The sequence below is a fragment of the Clytia hemisphaerica genome, unplaced genomic scaffold (assembly GCF_902728285.1).
Source record: "Clytia hemisphaerica strain Z4C2 unplaced genomic scaffold, Clytia hemisphaerica genome assembly, whole genome shotgun sequence".
In the NCBI taxonomy this organism is placed as follows: domain Eukaryota; kingdom Metazoa; phylum Cnidaria; class Hydrozoa; order Leptothecata; family Clytiidae; genus Clytia; species Clytia hemisphaerica.
Genome location: NW_027103917.1, coordinates 3,347,252 through 3,363,991, shown reverse-complemented (window position 1 = coordinate 3,363,991; position 16,740 = coordinate 3,347,252). Strand labels below are relative to the sequence as shown.

At 36.1% G+C, this 16,740-nt stretch overlaps 2 protein-coding genes across 2 annotated transcripts in view; both read left to right on the top strand.

The window, feature by feature from the left end:
* Window positions 1-16,740, top strand: part of LOC136809494 (prolyl 3-hydroxylase OGFOD1-like) — a 629,446-nt gene that overhangs the window by 234,589 nt on the left and 378,117 nt on the right. The window lies entirely within an intron of this gene.
* The window catches only part of LOC136809488 (voltage-gated potassium channel KCNC4-like), a 62,575-nt gene continuing 53,294 nt past the window's right edge, over window positions 7,460-16,740 (top strand). Inside the window, exons 1-5 of the mRNA XM_067066024.1 lie at window positions 7,460-7,575; window positions 8,311-9,093; window positions 10,150-10,368; window positions 12,391-12,520; window positions 13,179-13,307. Of these exons, the coding sequence (XP_066922125.1) occupies window positions 8,324-9,093; window positions 10,150-10,368; window positions 12,391-12,520; window positions 13,179-13,307 (1,248 nt within the window). The 5' untranslated portion in view covers window positions 7,460-7,575; window positions 8,311-8,323. The remainder of the gene's footprint in view (window positions 7,576-8,310; window positions 9,094-10,149; window positions 10,369-12,390; window positions 12,521-13,178; window positions 13,308-16,740) is intronic.

Here is a 16,740-nt window from a genome sequence, read left to right as displayed (position 1 = left end):
TGTGACGAAGCCTGATTTTCGAAAAAAATTCATTTCCGGCCGAAAATGCCGGAAATATGCCGGAAAAACTGTTTTTTTGGCATTTTCTCGAGATTTTCACATTAGTTTCTTCTGATTTTTTGCTCAAAGAATCGTATTAACAATGCCCAAAACATGACCTAGTCCGACTCTTTAGTTTACTTATATTTCTATGCTTTTCACACAAAAACATTACTCATAACAATGCTCATTATCAAGCATGATTCAATTGTCAATAAAACTGATTTTTGCGACCAGAACTTCCTATTTATTATTTCCCTACAACCCTTCCCTCTCCCCCCATCAACAATCAATGATGAATTTATTGTGTTGTGTATTTTCGCTAAACGCTATATTTTCTGACTGATTTTTTTCATTTTTCTTTTCGCATTGCTATCTAACTTTAATCATCAGGTAGGTCCATTCAGCATATTGCTTGTTCAATTCTTTTTTACTTTTTATGAGAATAAAATGATCAGAATTTGAAATGATTTCTGTTACTTGAACGAGGTCAATTGTTTTTATGAAAATTTTCTTTGAAGGATTCCTTCATTTAGTTATTCCAGTGAGTATTAGCCAAGCGACCGTCGCATGACGGTAGAGTAACCAGCTACGGTGCGCAAGTTTTTGGTTCGATCCTCAGCCTGGTCATATCAAAGATTCCAAAAAAGGTACTTGACGCCTCTCTGCTTGATGCTCAGCAATTAAGGGAAGGATCAAGGGTACTGTAAGTGGAGAAATCAAGGGAAAGGAGTGGCGCCCTCCTCTTCCCCCGGGTAGACAGCTAGAGAAAAGGGAACCTTCGGACCGCCCTCTACTACGGTTGTAAACTTATTTACTTACTACTGTAGTAGCCAAAGACTGAATTATTTTTACAGTCTCGATATAATTGGCAGTGGAACTATCTGTATCTTTTGGAAGGGTTTGATGTTTCGTGCTTGTTGGAAAGATATTGGTGAGCAGAATATGATGAGATAAAACTTTTTCCTTGAATGGGATTGCGAAAATAGACTAAACATCGAAGGTTGACATCCCTTAGTGATTTTGAAATTATTTTTTTTTGGCTTAAAAGGTTTTTAAACTTCTACATACACCAGAGAACTACACGTAGCCATTTTTAAAATAGTATACCAAGTACACGTTTTTTTTTAATAAGAACATCCAAAATTTTTGAAGCCTTGGTATGTTTTTTTTTTTTGAGTTTTAAGCCTAAAAATGTTCTTAACATGTTCTTATTTTCGCCATATTTAGAGTATTTTTGTCCATTTTCCTATGAAATTCGGTGTTCTAGAGTCTGCAAAGCCTTGCAATGTTCTTAACTTGTTCTTAACATTTTGGCTATCGAAGCCTTATGTTCTTATAAAGTTTGTTTTTATAAAAAAGAAAACGATAATTAAAACTCGGATAATCTAGCTTTTGATAAATGTCATTTTCCAGGCAATTATCAAATTCTCGAATTAAAAAATCTTTCAGAGGTATTTTTCTCGCAACACTGATGATTTCAAAGGTATAATATTAGAAATAAGATATTTTCTATTTGGGAAAACTGGGAGACGTGTAAAGGGATAGAAAAACAGTTTCTCCTTTGCTCTTAAGGGAGTTTGTTTCAGTCAATGGATTTTACGGAATAAAAAAGTACGGAGTCTTCTCTATGACCCGGCCGGGATCGAATCCACAATTTTGCGTACTGTAGCTGCACGCTCTAACGTTAAACATTGATCGTTTTAATATAATTACTTTAAATTAACCCTGTTCAATCTATTATCAGAATCTTCAGGCCAAACGTAACATTGGCTGCGTTTAGACCAGCCTGGCATTTGTAATTGCTTGCAGTATTCTTTTGAATTCTATTGTTCCGCGCAATTGTTCGGTTTGTCAAATGCCTAATGATGCCAGCGTGTTGGCATTTCGTTGGCATTTGAAATGCCATTTTGAGCAAAGGAATCCCCGTTTCTGGCATTTCAAATCAAACAAAGGAACCAAAACAAAGAGAACAAATGACATTTTTGATTTTTTAAAGTATTTGCACGTTTTTTATTCAGTTCTTTCTATAGATTGTAAAATTTGCAAGATTTGCCATAGCCTAGCCCTACGGCAAAAAGTTTCAGTCTTAATGACTGCAGTTTTTGAGAAATTCCATGCTTTTCATTGTTTGATCTGTCAAAGTTGAACTTGAGGGAATCACCTTTTCAGTAATGACTCTAAAAAGACGATTCCTTAAATGCCATGACAGAAAATACAATGGAAAAGCTATTAAATCGAATCCCTCATGAGCAAATGCCAAATTACAAATGCCAGTTGGTCTAAACGCAGCCATTATTGAAAAATATTCATGATATTCATGACGTAATGTTTTAAACAAAAGCAACCGGTAGTTTGCCACTAGTACCGTACTTACCTATAACAATCCAATAGTTCCCTTAACAATCCAAAGCGCCAAAATTGCAAAAAAGTGGCTTTACCGCACCAATATCCGAATTTTTGCGAATTCGGCGCTTCTGGATAGTTAAGGGAACTTTTGGATTGTTATAGGTAAGTCCGAACTTACGGCGAACGATTCATTATTTCCGCTGAAAATGCAAATTACGAAATATTTTGAGCTATGAACCAAGCTAACCAACTCATGAAAACTGATCAACAAAACCCTCCCAAATTATGTGCCAGTTTGGTTTTGACCAGTTTCAAAGTGGCTGTACCGCGGCACTGTCCGAAATTTTTGCGATTTTGGCGTGTTTGATTGTACGGTAATGAAGTAGAGTAAATAATAAAACTAGTGGCAAACACCCGGTGTTTTTGGGTGCTACCGTACAAAACATGACGTCATGAATGTCACAAATTTTCTTCAGTCACGTAATATCGATCAATTTTTCAGAAATCGATCGGTAACATCTTTTTTCTAACATACATAATAGTTGTGTGTCCCAAAATTGAATTAAGTGGGTTATGAGATTATACAAAGTACTATAATTTCCCAGTTGGCACACAACGTTATTTCAACGTTCATCTAACGTTATATGGACGTTATGGACATAAGTTAAACGTTGAAACAACATTGTTTGCCAGCTGGGATAGTGTATCGATTGGTATCTTAATTTAGTTTGCACAAACTGTAGCAAATACAAAATTGGTCGTACTTGTAAAACATCAACTTGATCCTTTTTAACCTATATTTTAACGAAGCAAAAATTCCTTGGCGTGGCATATGTACATCACAGTGGAAAGTTTAAGTTTAAGTGCTTGGTTGTAGAAGGGTATACACCTAAAGGCTCTTGCTTCTAAGGCTGCATAAAAGGGTCTAGACTTAGCCCTGGTTTATAGATGTATAGTGGCTTGCTTTGGCTAAATTTGTTTGGTTCAAAATAAGGATTTTCAAGTAGATTATTTACAGCGGTTTGTATCTCTCCATTACCGCGCGGGCATTTTTTGTCCTTTTTACCACCCTAAAACTGTCCCAGTCTTTTTTTCGCACCTAAAGACAATATAAAGAAGTGTTAGAAAGGATTGGATCGAGTTTAGGGGGGTAATTAAATAATAAAGTGGCACGCACCTGACCGCACGACTACGGTTGAAAAGGTGTATTTTATTATCCACTTTGCTGCGGACTCATAAAGAGAGGCCCACATTATTCGAATCTTTAAATTTTAGCAAATGATTGACTCAGTAATCGATGGTATTTAAATCTTACTGTCTCTGAAATTAATTAGTCTAGTCCTTTACTACGCAACGAAAAAGAAGACAACTAAAACTGCGTCAAAGTGCATACCATTCATCTCTCTTTCCCGGGAAGGAAATGCAGCATATCATTCTGATTTGGCGTTTGGCTGCCCAAGGCCTATCCACCACTTCATATACCCTTGTTTGTATTTTCTTTGAAAATTATACTTTGGAGCTCAATTCAATTTCGGTTCTACACATCCTTTCAGATTTATACTTCACAAGACGGGTTTTACAATTGAGTTTAAAGCGCGAAGGGCTAGAGAGGAATCTTCAACCACTTTATCAAGACAAAGTGAAATCGTGAAATCTTGAAATTTTCGCCGTTTTTTGAAGAACAAATCGAATCCAGTTCTTTCTTTGTTTTGACTCGGTATATTTTTCGAAATTTGCCGATTGGTTTTACTTTCAATCTTGCGTTTGGAAAACCACGCAGGTCGCAGGTTTTGATTAGGAAATAAGAGGCTTCATTTCCCATCTAACAGTTTTATCTCTAGCTTTAAACTCGATGGGCTTTACCGTGACGGTCTTTTCAATAGCGAGTTTATGTATTTGCACTTTTAAGGACGGTAAAGTGACTGAAGCGATTTGGATTAACCCGCAGTTCTGACCCACGAAATACGCTAAAAGTGCTGATTTACCGTCGTCCTCAGTCAGTCAGTATGTAGAAAAGTTAGAACCTTACCGTCTCCGACAGAGAAAACACACATACATAAACTCGGTAAAATAACTTAAAACGAATCCAAATCCTTTACAGTTGTTTAGAGACGTCGCGAAACCATTTTAATCCATGATAAATTAGGTGCGATTCATCAAGATTAGATTGATAAGCAATTCATTTAATTTTTTGTTTTCAAAGGAAATTAAAGTCGTCGTTAATTAAGTCAATTAAAACAAACAAATTTTCTTTTTTGTTTAATGAAGCCACCTTGCTTTTGTTCTTGCGTTGATTCGTTGTTGAAGCGTTTTGTTTATGTGGTATTTGCTTGAAGTTCCGGATTTTGTGGAGTGGATGCGTCCCAGCCGGCATACAACGTGCTTTCAACGTTTATCTAACGTTATATGGACGTTGTGAGTGTTAGATAAACGTTGAAACCACGTTGTGGAGTGGATGCGTGGTTGTGCTAGCCAGACTCAGGCTTTGACCAATCTGTATTTTCTGTCTACAGGGTGTCCGGAAAAAAACTATAATATCAAAACGTGGTGTTAAGTAGAGACATTTTGTAAGCTTTGTGTCATAGCGTATTGACAAAAGATAAAAAGAAAAACACTAAATTTGTACTTTTGGTATTTGTTTTGATTTTTCCTTTTTTCCCGGACACGGCCGTAGGTCATATGTTTCGAGTCTACTTGTGTAAAAAATGTATTTGGGGGCGCGTAAAGGCAACGATTGCGAGCTTTTGTTGTAAATCTTACCCCTATAAACTCGACCCTAATCCCCTTCCTTGTGACGAGTTTATTCTTTGGTAGTGGCGTACATACGATGCGTCTGTTACCGTTACCGTTACCGTTCCTGACGAATTCGAAGTCACCACTGGTCACCAAAGAAACTAAATGCCGATGAGAACGGAACTAACTCAGCCTGTACCACCTTGCCCATGGATGTTTTTTGAAAAAAAACTTTCCGTGGTCTTCGCTTTGTCTTTTCAGTCAGCGAATAAGAGTTTGGCTACAGGCTAAAACGGACTAGGCAGCAAATCCTTTTTTATAAGAATGTCAAATCTTTTTGAAAGCGTTAGGGTGTCCTTAATATTTAAGTTTTAAGCTTAAACCTTAAACATACTCTTAAAATGTTCTTCTTTTCACCTTATTGTGGATTTTTTTTTGTAATTTCCTAGAAAATTGGTGTTAATTCATAAAGCCTTTTTCAAGATGCTATTAAGTAACATTTTGTTCATCGAAGCCTTGTCCTTAGATAGATAGTTTGTTCTTATAAAAATCGAATTTAAACTGCCTAAAATATATTTGAATTTTCGGGTCGGTGAATTATCAAAATAACTTGACCTAATCTTATGTACACTAGATTGAGGACTAATTTACCGGTTGCATAGATATGGTATTCTTTGAAGCTCAAAGTATTCGAGTTTTCTCGTCACGACATTATATAAGATTTTTTAGTTGCTATCGAAGGTTAATGAAAATCTAATGAGTATAAATACGCTTTAATATTTCCGATATATTATATATTGATATTTTTCTATTTGCATCCAGATGTTACGGTACCGGTGATGCTCGGTAGATTAGCATTAGTTAAGACGGCCTAATTGTTAGAGTAGGCATAAAGTGGACAGAAAGTTAAAGGTTTTGTTTTTAAATAAGAGTGATATCGTTTTCCTACTCATTAATTTTGACACGGATGTGGAGCACGATGAAGGGAAAGATTTACAAAAATTTTGTTTATATCAGCATAACATTTAACAAAAGGTAGACACTGTCCTGATATGAAATATGTGTCTGATATGAAACGGGAACACTTGTGTTCTATGTCTTGACTTTAGAGAGCTTTACTTTCTGTCCACTTTGATAAAAAATGAGAGCAAAAAGGGCAAAAAGTGGGCGGTCTAGAAACCAGAGCTTACCTATGTTGATGGACGTTTGCAAAGATAGTAGCTGCGTTGGAGAGCGAGAAAAAGTTGGTGGGAGGGTGATGATTAATATTCGGGCTCTCCCGCCGACATACTTTCATCCTTCTCATTTTCCCGCGTAACACTGTTTAGGATTTACTGACGGGACAGTCTATTAAAAATCCTGAACTTGGATAATCTATAAATAAATAAAATTAATTATTCATTTGTCTCCATGTGGAAAATCTCACTTTGAATATTATATTAAATTTTCTGAATCCAAATTTATTGCTTAAAATTTGTGGTTAAGGTTTTCTTCTTCCACATCAAAAGCTAAGCGGTTTATGCATAGTAAAATGATGGAATGAACATGAAAGTAATGATGATATTAAAATTGATGTCCATGTGTATATACGGTATGACCTTGAAAGTGGAGAAGCCAAAGGTATAGTGACATTGTTTGCGCCTACTGTCGGGTACCTAATAGCCGGGGATTTTGGAATTTGCGCGGGGGGGGGGTTGGAATAAAAATGTCCTGGGTGGAAAGTTTTTGAAAAGGAGGCCAGTACAGCAGAATTAGGGCAAAAGAGGTAAATGTCAAAAATAATTTCCCGAAAATTAATAAATGGGTGGGAGGGTTGGAATAAGAATGTCCTGGGTGGAAAATTTTCAAGAAATTAATTAGCGGGGGGGGGACGCTTATTAGGTACCCGAGAATGTTAAAGACCCTTTGTTAATCTTAGACTGCTTTCGCTCAGAAGCGATTTGTGATGATATTTTAAGAATAACTTTTTATATGGGAAAATTGAGGGGGCCATCATGCATAATCTGATTTGATTTGCATTGATCGGAGACTTTCTTTAAAAAAGGAGAGGGGGAGGTACTATGAGGAGGTCATTGAATGATAATTATTTTCCAAGGTATAGAGAACGTGTCATTTATCATGTCCCTTGTTAGCTGGATTTACGGGGTCACATATCTACTTTGAACCAATGGCGCGCATCCTTCAGACATCATCTGTGCTTTGTCTGTGTTTTTATACACGTTTTTTATATGAACAAACTATATAAGAACATATAAGGTTTCGATGCCAGAATTGTTAAGAACAAGTTAAGAACATTTTAAGTCTTTGTTAACTCTAAAACATCGATTTCTTAGGAAAATGGACAAAAAATGCTCAAAAAGTGGTGAAAATAAGAACATCCGAAGAACACTTTTGGGCTCAAAAAGTTAAGAGCATCCGAAGGCATCAAATTTTTGGATATTCTTATAAAAAAAGGTGTATTTCGATAATTTAATCAAATATCTTATCTGTGCGAGTGACATTGGAGATATATTTCATGAGCGAATCAAACTTATGATTTGCCTTAAAGACATAGTGTTTCAGGTATTAAAACAGTGCAATGAGTAATGATTGGATAGTGAGATATTTATCAGTATTCTTCGAAAAAAACTAGAAAATTTTTTGATCCTAATAAATTTTCAAAGAAGAGGATCGAGTTCTTGTCCTGTGAAGAAGTTTTTTCTGTATTTGTCAGTATTTGTAAAGTGCAATTAGACCCAAAATTACAAACTCGTCTCCAATTTTACTGACAATTTTATTGATTTTTTTCCACAACAGTTTTGTTATTTCTTAAAAAATGCAAATCTTTGGAATTGAAGTTATCAAGAAATGGAAGTGTCATTTAAGAAGGTGCTTTATCAGCCTCTCTTCCACACCTCACTGTGATAACACCCCTGTGTCACAGACCTGGTTGGACTCACGCCCCACTGGAAAATCTAGATAAAATTTCTTCCCGGAAGCAAAATACCCTATAATTTTCAGCCCTATTGGGAAATTGACTTTGATTTCATCTATATTGAAAATTCAATGAAAAAAATTGCTCTATTTTCTATCCCCTACACTTCGATAGAAATTTTTATTCACGCTGTAGGAAAAAGTTCCTCTTGGGCTCTGAGACAGGGGTGTTGTGTGAGTGTATCAATAATTATTCATTATTTTCTCTCCATATAGCAATGTACAAAAAATGTCATCATCGGAATCACATATTGTGCAGATAGAGAGCCCATCAGGGAAGAATAGCAAATCATTTGTCTTCCATTGGAGCCATCGAACAGCAAAAGTATCAGATACCCGTGATAATTTTGAACCGAAAATCAATGAAACTCCTCTGATAGATAAATCCCCAAAGGAGACCAAAAGCAAGCCTGATGCAAGCTATCAATCATTAGCCAATAACGCATTTGATAATAGAAGATCTGTTTCACTGCTTCCTCCAAATCAGATTGAAAATAATACCCAGCAGCCTCCTTGTGATGGATCCACTTCCAAAGATTTTGCAGCTCAGAACTCGTCTGACTCTCCAGAATCAACGCAGAATCAACTGTTATCTCCTATGCTGATTCTAGATAACCAAATTTATCAAGATTCGCCTTTAAGCAAAGACAAGAGCTCGCTAGCGTCTTCTTCAAAAGAAAACAGTGAAAATGGAGGAGCTAGTGAGATATCAACATCTCAAAATAAGACTCTGAGCAAATATAAAGGTCCCATCTTAAAAATACCATCTTCAGACACAAAACAGGTCACGCCATCTCATATGGAAGATAGTCCAGAAATCTCATCTCCTTTGGTAACCAAAAAGCAACCTCATTCGCCGTCTCGGTTCCGTAGAAATCAACCAAAAAGTAGGACATTTAATGGAAAGCCTACACTATTACGTGCAATATCACATCTATCAAACCTTGATGCGAGCGATGTCTCTGAGAGTGAGGATGCGGATGGTCCCAGAAAAACAAAGTAAATTTTTTGACATTGCGCTCAGTGAGATGATGTAAAAACTTAAAGCGTAGTCTAGTGGTAGAGCATCCGGATACGGTGCACAAGGTTCTGGGTTCAACCCCCAGGTTATACCAAATATTCCAAAAATGGAACTTGATGCCTCTCTGCTTAATACTCAGCAATTAAGAGAAGGATCCAGGTGGAGCAATCCAGGGAGAAAGAGTGGCACCCTCTCCTACCTTGAGGTAGATAGCTATCGAAAGAGGAGCCTTCGGGTCGCCTCCGACTGAGGTTACTTACTTACTTATAAACCTAAATGACAAGAATGAATTACCTGAATGCTAAGCTGTGCGCCTTCCCTCTGATATGTTTAGATAGGGGAAAATTCAGGCTAACCTGTTATTCAGAAATCCAATATATTATTAATCTCTAGCCACTCAAATTTTTAATTCAAACTTAATGAAAACTAAAGATCTCACAAGATGACTAGCTTCAAATCCTTCAAAAGAGATTCGCTCTTAGCCTTTGGGCTTAAACTCGATTGAAGCCACCAGCCTACTTATATTATACTTCCCTGTGTTATTTTGGAGATTAATTGCAGACATCAGCTCTTCGTCGTGATAAGAATGTTCTCCTGATAATTAGCAGGTTAATTTGATTACCTTAATCAGGTTATCACTTTATTGATGGTCTGTATAGATAAGATTAAAAGTGTACAAAAAGTTCCCAACCGTAAACTTCAATATCAGCAATTATTGTTTGAGATTCCCATCACATAGGGAAAGAATGACGTTCTGGTACAGCACTGTAAGCTTACAGCGTAATCCCTGGATTTCGATGGATCTAATCCTTTGCATCGGAGTGCCGCACGAAGTTTAGGACTATTGGGAAACAGCTCAGTTCCGTGTGGTGTTCAAAATAAGCTTAGCTAACACTCCAGTACAGCGCTGTAAGCTTACAGCGTAAGCCCAGGCGGTGGTTCTGGAGGCCATTCTCTCTATATGTTTTTAAACCAGAATTTACTGGTTCTTATAAAAAGGACCGCCTATAATAATATCCGCTTTTTCTCCATAGGATTTTAACACCTGGCTCTTTCCGCCGCTTGAAACACATCCATCACCATCGCTCACAAACTATTTGTGTCAATCGAACCGCTTCCCGTGACAATCAGGAAGATGATAGTGGCTCAGGTGAAGGTTTCGCATCACATTTGAGACATAGCTTCAGAGATTATTCAATCAAGAATTTTATTAAACGAAAACGAGCGAACAGTGATCCAAGCCATCGGTCAAGGTGAATTTCTCATTTTTGTACACGTTTTCTTATAAAAACAAACTATATAAGAACATAAGGCTTCGATGGCCAAAAACGTAGAACAAGCTAAGAACATTTTATGATTTTACAGACTTTAAGGCTCACCCTATTTCTTAGAAAATTGACAAAAATACTTACAAAATAGTGAAGATAAAAAGATTTTTAGCCTTAAATCTCAAAAGGCTTTAAAATTTTTGGATACTCGTATAAAAACGTTTGTTTATCCTGATAGATCAGAAGTGAAATATCAACGATGTAACTTCATTTTATTTTTATTTTACTTGACTATATATTTCGATACTTTTGTATCATCATCAGGTCTAAAAAATAAATAAAAGATAAAAGTTAAAAACAGTAAAACTGCTTGCTAAAAAACTAAAATGAAAATAAAATGAAGTTACATCGTTGATATTTCACTTCTGATATCAAAATTCACAATGTTTTTATCCCGCTGATAGAACCTATAAATTTAGTTAGCCCTAGTTTAGAAGGCCGACTTTTTTCTCTCCCTATTCAATCACTGAAAGAAAAAGAGGAATTACCTAAATTGAATGTTTGTAGCACAAAGCGGGTATTAGCCAATTATCAAAAATATTGTTAATTAACTGAACTGAAAAAAGTAGAAATCAAAATAATTGACAGTTTAATTTTGTCACCCATTATGAATACATGGAACATGACGAAATTTGTGAGTTTGCATTTTGACAATTTGTTTTGGTTTGTTTGTAAGTACAGAGAAAAAATTGAAAAAATTGGATCGACAAGTTGTTCCTGGGTTCGAAATTTAAGAATTGAAGACGATCGGCTAGGCCTACAATCTACCAACAAATTTCTTGAGACAGAGGAAAATCTAAACATTTTATAAGATAAAAATCCGTCCCCCGGAACCCACTTTCAATGTTGACTCCGGAAATGGCCGAGTACTCAACGCTGACGGTGGTGGATGGGGGACCATTTGAAGTGTCTCAGATATGAATTGGGAGATTGTAATTCGGTCTAGATCAAATATATATGTTTCAAAATATTGGTAGAGCAAGTTTAAAGGAAATACGATTTAAAAAAAATGATGATCAATTTTATGACAAAGAAACCGGCGATATTTCGCAAGATCAGTGATCAATGTAAAATATTCCCGGTAAGGTATGTTCCGTATAAAAAAATAACAAAAAACTGACTGCACAGTGATTATTACGATGGGCATAAATCTACGTTTTCGGCCTTTTTACGCCGGCCGTTTTTTTTTTGTTGTTCTTGGCGGATTAAGGGCCGCAGTTAACTTAGGACCGGCGTAAAAAGGGGATATAAGGTATCACTCTAACCCATTAGAGTGAGAAGGGGTTTGAATGTCTAAAATTTAAATAGTGCTTCAAAGCAATAGGTGGTACCCTATATTGCTACCACTAACCCAGGATTAAGCTTTATCCACCGTCTTTGATCGGAGTTCTTTTTAAAGTGCTATCCACAAAGAAGTCATTGCAATGTTTAGAAAAACATCAAACAGCTCTACATCATTACAAGTATTCGTTGGAAATAGGATGTAGTATTTCTATGCATTTGCATCACTATTGAGCAGTGCTACGATAAGGGTACCTAATGATCAAAGTTTTTTGGTAGACCGGGATTCAGAAACTGCCCCCATGGTTCGCCCCGTGTAATCAATCTAATTGTTAGAGTAGACAAAAAGTGGGCAGAAAGTAGGCAGCTGAAACCGTTGCTTGTAAATGATTAAAAAAGTCATTATATTGACTTCAAAAAAGAGGGCAATGCATTAACTTTAGACAGTCAACTTTCTGCTCACTTTATTTCGCGATAGACAGGACAGAAAGTGGACCGTTTAAACCAGAGCTTCCCAGCTGGCACACAACGTTGTTTTAACGTTCATCTAACGTTATATGGACGTTGTGAACGTTAGATAAACGTTAAAACAACGTTGTGTGCCAGCTGGTTAGTGATTTATACCCTCTTTTAACTTTCCTTTTCTTTCTCTTCCTCCATTCCCAGAAACGAAGAAACGGAAGAGCAAGATAGGCCAATAGAAGAAGACCTGCGCTACAATTATTGGTTACAGCTTGTTCGTCATGATAAACGAAGAGGTTCTTTAGTCTCTGAAAATGTCGTTTCCATAAATGCCGTAAGTTGTAACGTTTTCCTGTAAGTTTTGTAAAAAGACAGATAAAAAAACGACAACCGTAGGACCAAACTGTCCATTTTTGACAAAAAGATGTTTAGTATCACAAATTAACCAATTCAAGTTAAGAAGATTCTTTTTTAAGGAAGATGAAAGTTAAGAAGGTTGTGTGGACACTAATTTTTTTGCCTCTAATGTATGCACAGAAGGAGCTTGCCTCGTTTGATATAACTTTGCACAAGCCTTCCTTTTTAACTTGGGGTCCACTTAAAGCTTTTTGATAGACAGAATGGCGCTGATAAATGACCCGGCGTAATTTGGTAGACTCCATTTTTTGGCTTTGCTTGAGGTGGTAGCAAATGCATGCCACTAGATTCAGTACCTTTTTGGAGGAAAAACAAACAGAAAACAATGACCAATACTAGACCAATTTTTTTCAAATCTTTGATAGGTACCTACATGTTTTTATTATAGTTGCAAAATATTTGACGGGGTTTTAGAATATAGTTTTTTTATAATTCTTGAAAGCGAAAGTGAAAAAATTCAAGATGGCGATATCCCCTAGTCTATTTCACTGGACTCAGCGCCATCAAAATCATCAGAAAGCAAAGTTCAGTCAGAAGTTGACTCTAGTCTATTCTATTGTTTCTCTCGCTCTTAGAATGAGGATATATTGTCCGCTACCAATCATCCACACGTAGTTGATAATGATGAAGATGATGATGACGCAATTGGCGGCAGTCCCTGGTCATCTCCTGTAGTCAAATTTCGTTCACAAACAAGGAAGAGGGTATGTAAAAATTTTTTGATTGGTCCAGTGTAGACTGGCACGCCAGTCGGGCTGGAACGGTATCACGCGGGAAAAGTGAGCGTAGGAGTTAGGTAAGCGTAGGAAGAAATTTTGTCGGCGGCGAGGGCTGAAAGCCCGACTGGAGCGAAACCCCAGGAAGGAAAAAACGGCTAAGCTGAAGCCCCAATCTTACAACGCCAGATTTCGGCGTTGTAGAAATGAATGAACTTTGAGAAATTCGTGAAATGAGAAATGAAAACTTCCGTCAAAGTCGCAGATCGTGTTGTTTTGATTTTTGAGGAGGGAGTGATTGGAAAAAATAATGGCTGACTTCTAGTGGAAATTTTCATTTGAAAAGATTTTGTTTTGTTTCTTGTTTCTTATTGATGAGTCTCTTCTTTGTGTATATGTGGCTTTTCTTCATGGTTCTCTGCATGCAAAATTCTTTGGCTCATTTTTGATTGGTTTTTGTTTTGATTTGAGAGGCAAGAGAAGATGGAAAATCTTGTAACATCAGTTATCAGAACTTGTTGACTTGTTATCTTTTCCTATTCATAACTCATTCAATTTTAGGAATGGAGTATTCAGATTGCAAACACTATGGACTGTGAGTTTTTTTTCATTTCAGCTTTCTTTTTCCTAGGTTTGCAGGTGGTAATCAAAGGGATAACCCAGGTAGTACAGTAGCTAACAATTATTTACTGACATTCAAACACATAAGACGTTTTAATTTTCCAGGACTCACAAGTCAAAGGTTCTTTATCAAAAATATATGGTTGTTGGACTACCAGAGACTACTACACGACACTGACACAATGTCGTGTGTATTGGAAGTGCTACAAACTTTATTTATCCCTATGATAAAATTACACAGTTTTGAGTAGAAATAAAGTTATGGTAAAGTGGCACTGACAAATTTCTCCAAAAAATATTTCCTTTCAAATTATGAAATATTAAAAGTCTTCTTACAACTAAAAATGATTAAATTTTTTTGCCATGCTTATGTTTTACTCAATTCTAGTATTTTTTCCAAAACTTACATATACTTACGTAGAGGGAAATTTAGCAGAATTTATGGAGAAAATTAAGAATTCTCAGTTTGGCAACAAAAATTTCTCAAACGTACTGTACACATAGTACCTACTATACTTTAAACATTTACATATTTTTAAATTGCCAGATTAGTGTGGCAAGAAAACTCATTTTTTTCATTCAGCCATAAATCTTCTAGTGTGAAGTTAATTTTTTAGTACACATACTTACAATTTACAGAAAAATGGGTGATAAGTATATGTCACATGTTAAACAACCCATTTTTTCCACAGCTTACTTGTTCAACAAATTCTTGTCAAATTGGATGTCGAACAAGTGGGTTGTGGAACAAATAGGTGCCAAAATGATCGACAACCCAGTTGATTGACAATCTATATAGTTGTTCGAGAAAAGAGTGTCGAACAACCATGCAGTCGAGCAAATGGGTGTCAAACTAATAACTGTCAAACAACTGGTCTAACAAATGTACCGTCGGACAAGTATACTGTCGAACAAGTGGGATTTCCTCAAAATTATAGTTGTACGTAGATGAAAATTTGTCAGAATTCTCAGTTTGACAACAAAAATTTCCTCGAATAGGTAATTTTAATTTACATAATTATATTAAATTGTAAGATTAGTGTGGCAAGAAAACTCTTAAAAAAATTCAGCCATAAATCTTAAAGTGTAAGGTTAAATTTTCAGGATTTTTGGTGTGACGAGAAAATTCTTCAGCAGATAGCCACAATCTATAGAAAAAGGTCAGAATTTACAATAATTCTCTTCTCACAACAAAAATACTGCATTTTTCTAAAATTATGAATACCTGTACCCAAAAACTTTTCTGTCACCATATAAATTCTGGATTTTCTATCAGAGCTATCTTATCACAGCACTAAATTCTGCTAATTTCAATTTTTCACAAATTAAATTTGTGCATGTCAGATGTTACATTTTTCATGACAGACTGAAATACTTAATTATTTCAACATGACAGCTTAAACTAGCAAAAGGTCTATCTATTTAATTTTCTATGCGTACGTGTAATTTTCCTGTGCTTGGCTGGTACGTTACATGCTGACAGTCAGGACAGGTTGTTTTTTGTAGCAGTGAGTCTGTTGAAGAGGGTCGGGCTGTGAGACAGCAGTCTGAGAGTGATGAGAGGGAGAATCTTTGGAGTTTTTTTAAACGAACCAGGAAACGCTGTTTATTCTCACCGATAACCTAAAAATGGTTTTCAAACCGTACCAAAAACTTTAGTCAACTGCATATTATGTTGACTAAAATTTTTGGTATGGCTTGAAAACCTGTTTCAGGTTATCGTGAGATATTAAAAGTGTCAGAATTATTGATTATAATGGTATGTTATTATTCTAAAAATAGTGTCAAAATTTTTTCAAAAAGGTTATATTCCTGGGTATACTTTTGAGCAGAGTTCCTGCCTTTAGTGTTACTGTTGTATTCATAAAAAAGGGTGTTGCAGATAGGTTCACTTAGCCACAATGAGACCAGAGTAATCAAGTTCCTTAACAAGTAGTCTGTAAGTACTAAAATAAAAAAGCAAAAAGTATTTAGGTGGAACTAAAATAGAAAAAATATTTCTTACCTTGAATGAAACAGAACAGGCTAGCAAAAAGCCACCAACCTGCATAGGGAAAACTGAATAATCCTTGTACACTTTTGATGATTGTAGAAAACTGAAGCTAAATTGCAAATACTTACCTTTCTAAGAATGTATGAATAACAAAAACAACTAAAGATGTAAAAGTTTCAAAACTTGAAAAGTGGCTCATCCTTTTACCATTATCCAAAATTCAAAACAAAGTGGTCTGTCGGCTTTTCTCCCTCCAAAATTTAGGAAAGCACTCCTCCGTTCTCACAACCTCCAAAATGAAGCCGTGGCAGAATGTTCTAGTCTGTAAATCAGCAGCCTCTCACCAACTTTTGCTCGCTCTCCTACGCAGTTCTTATTCTAGCAAACGCCCGCCGCCTTTATGTTCCCGCCCTCTGACATGATTAATTTACAGACTAGTTTGCTAGTCTAGGTCCAGTGCTGTTCGTCTAAGTATGATTTCTGTTTCAGTTCAGCTTTTTACTTTTAAAATTCATTGAAGTTTCAGCTAATTTGTTGTGTTTTTTCGGGTTATTTGTGATTGTACATCTGGAACCCGTATTTATTAATGATAGCACAAGTTGTACAACTTTAGGATTTGCAGATATCGTGCTGATAGTTCTCCGTCCATCTCGAATATGTAGTCAAATTTCATTAAGAAACAGGAAGGAAATTAAATTTTGCTTAAAGTTCTCCCGTGTCAGCGAAGTTTGTAAAAGAGGCTTCCTCCTCTTATACTGTATAATCTTACGGTGTTAAGTCCATTTTCCGTCTACAGCGACTATCAGG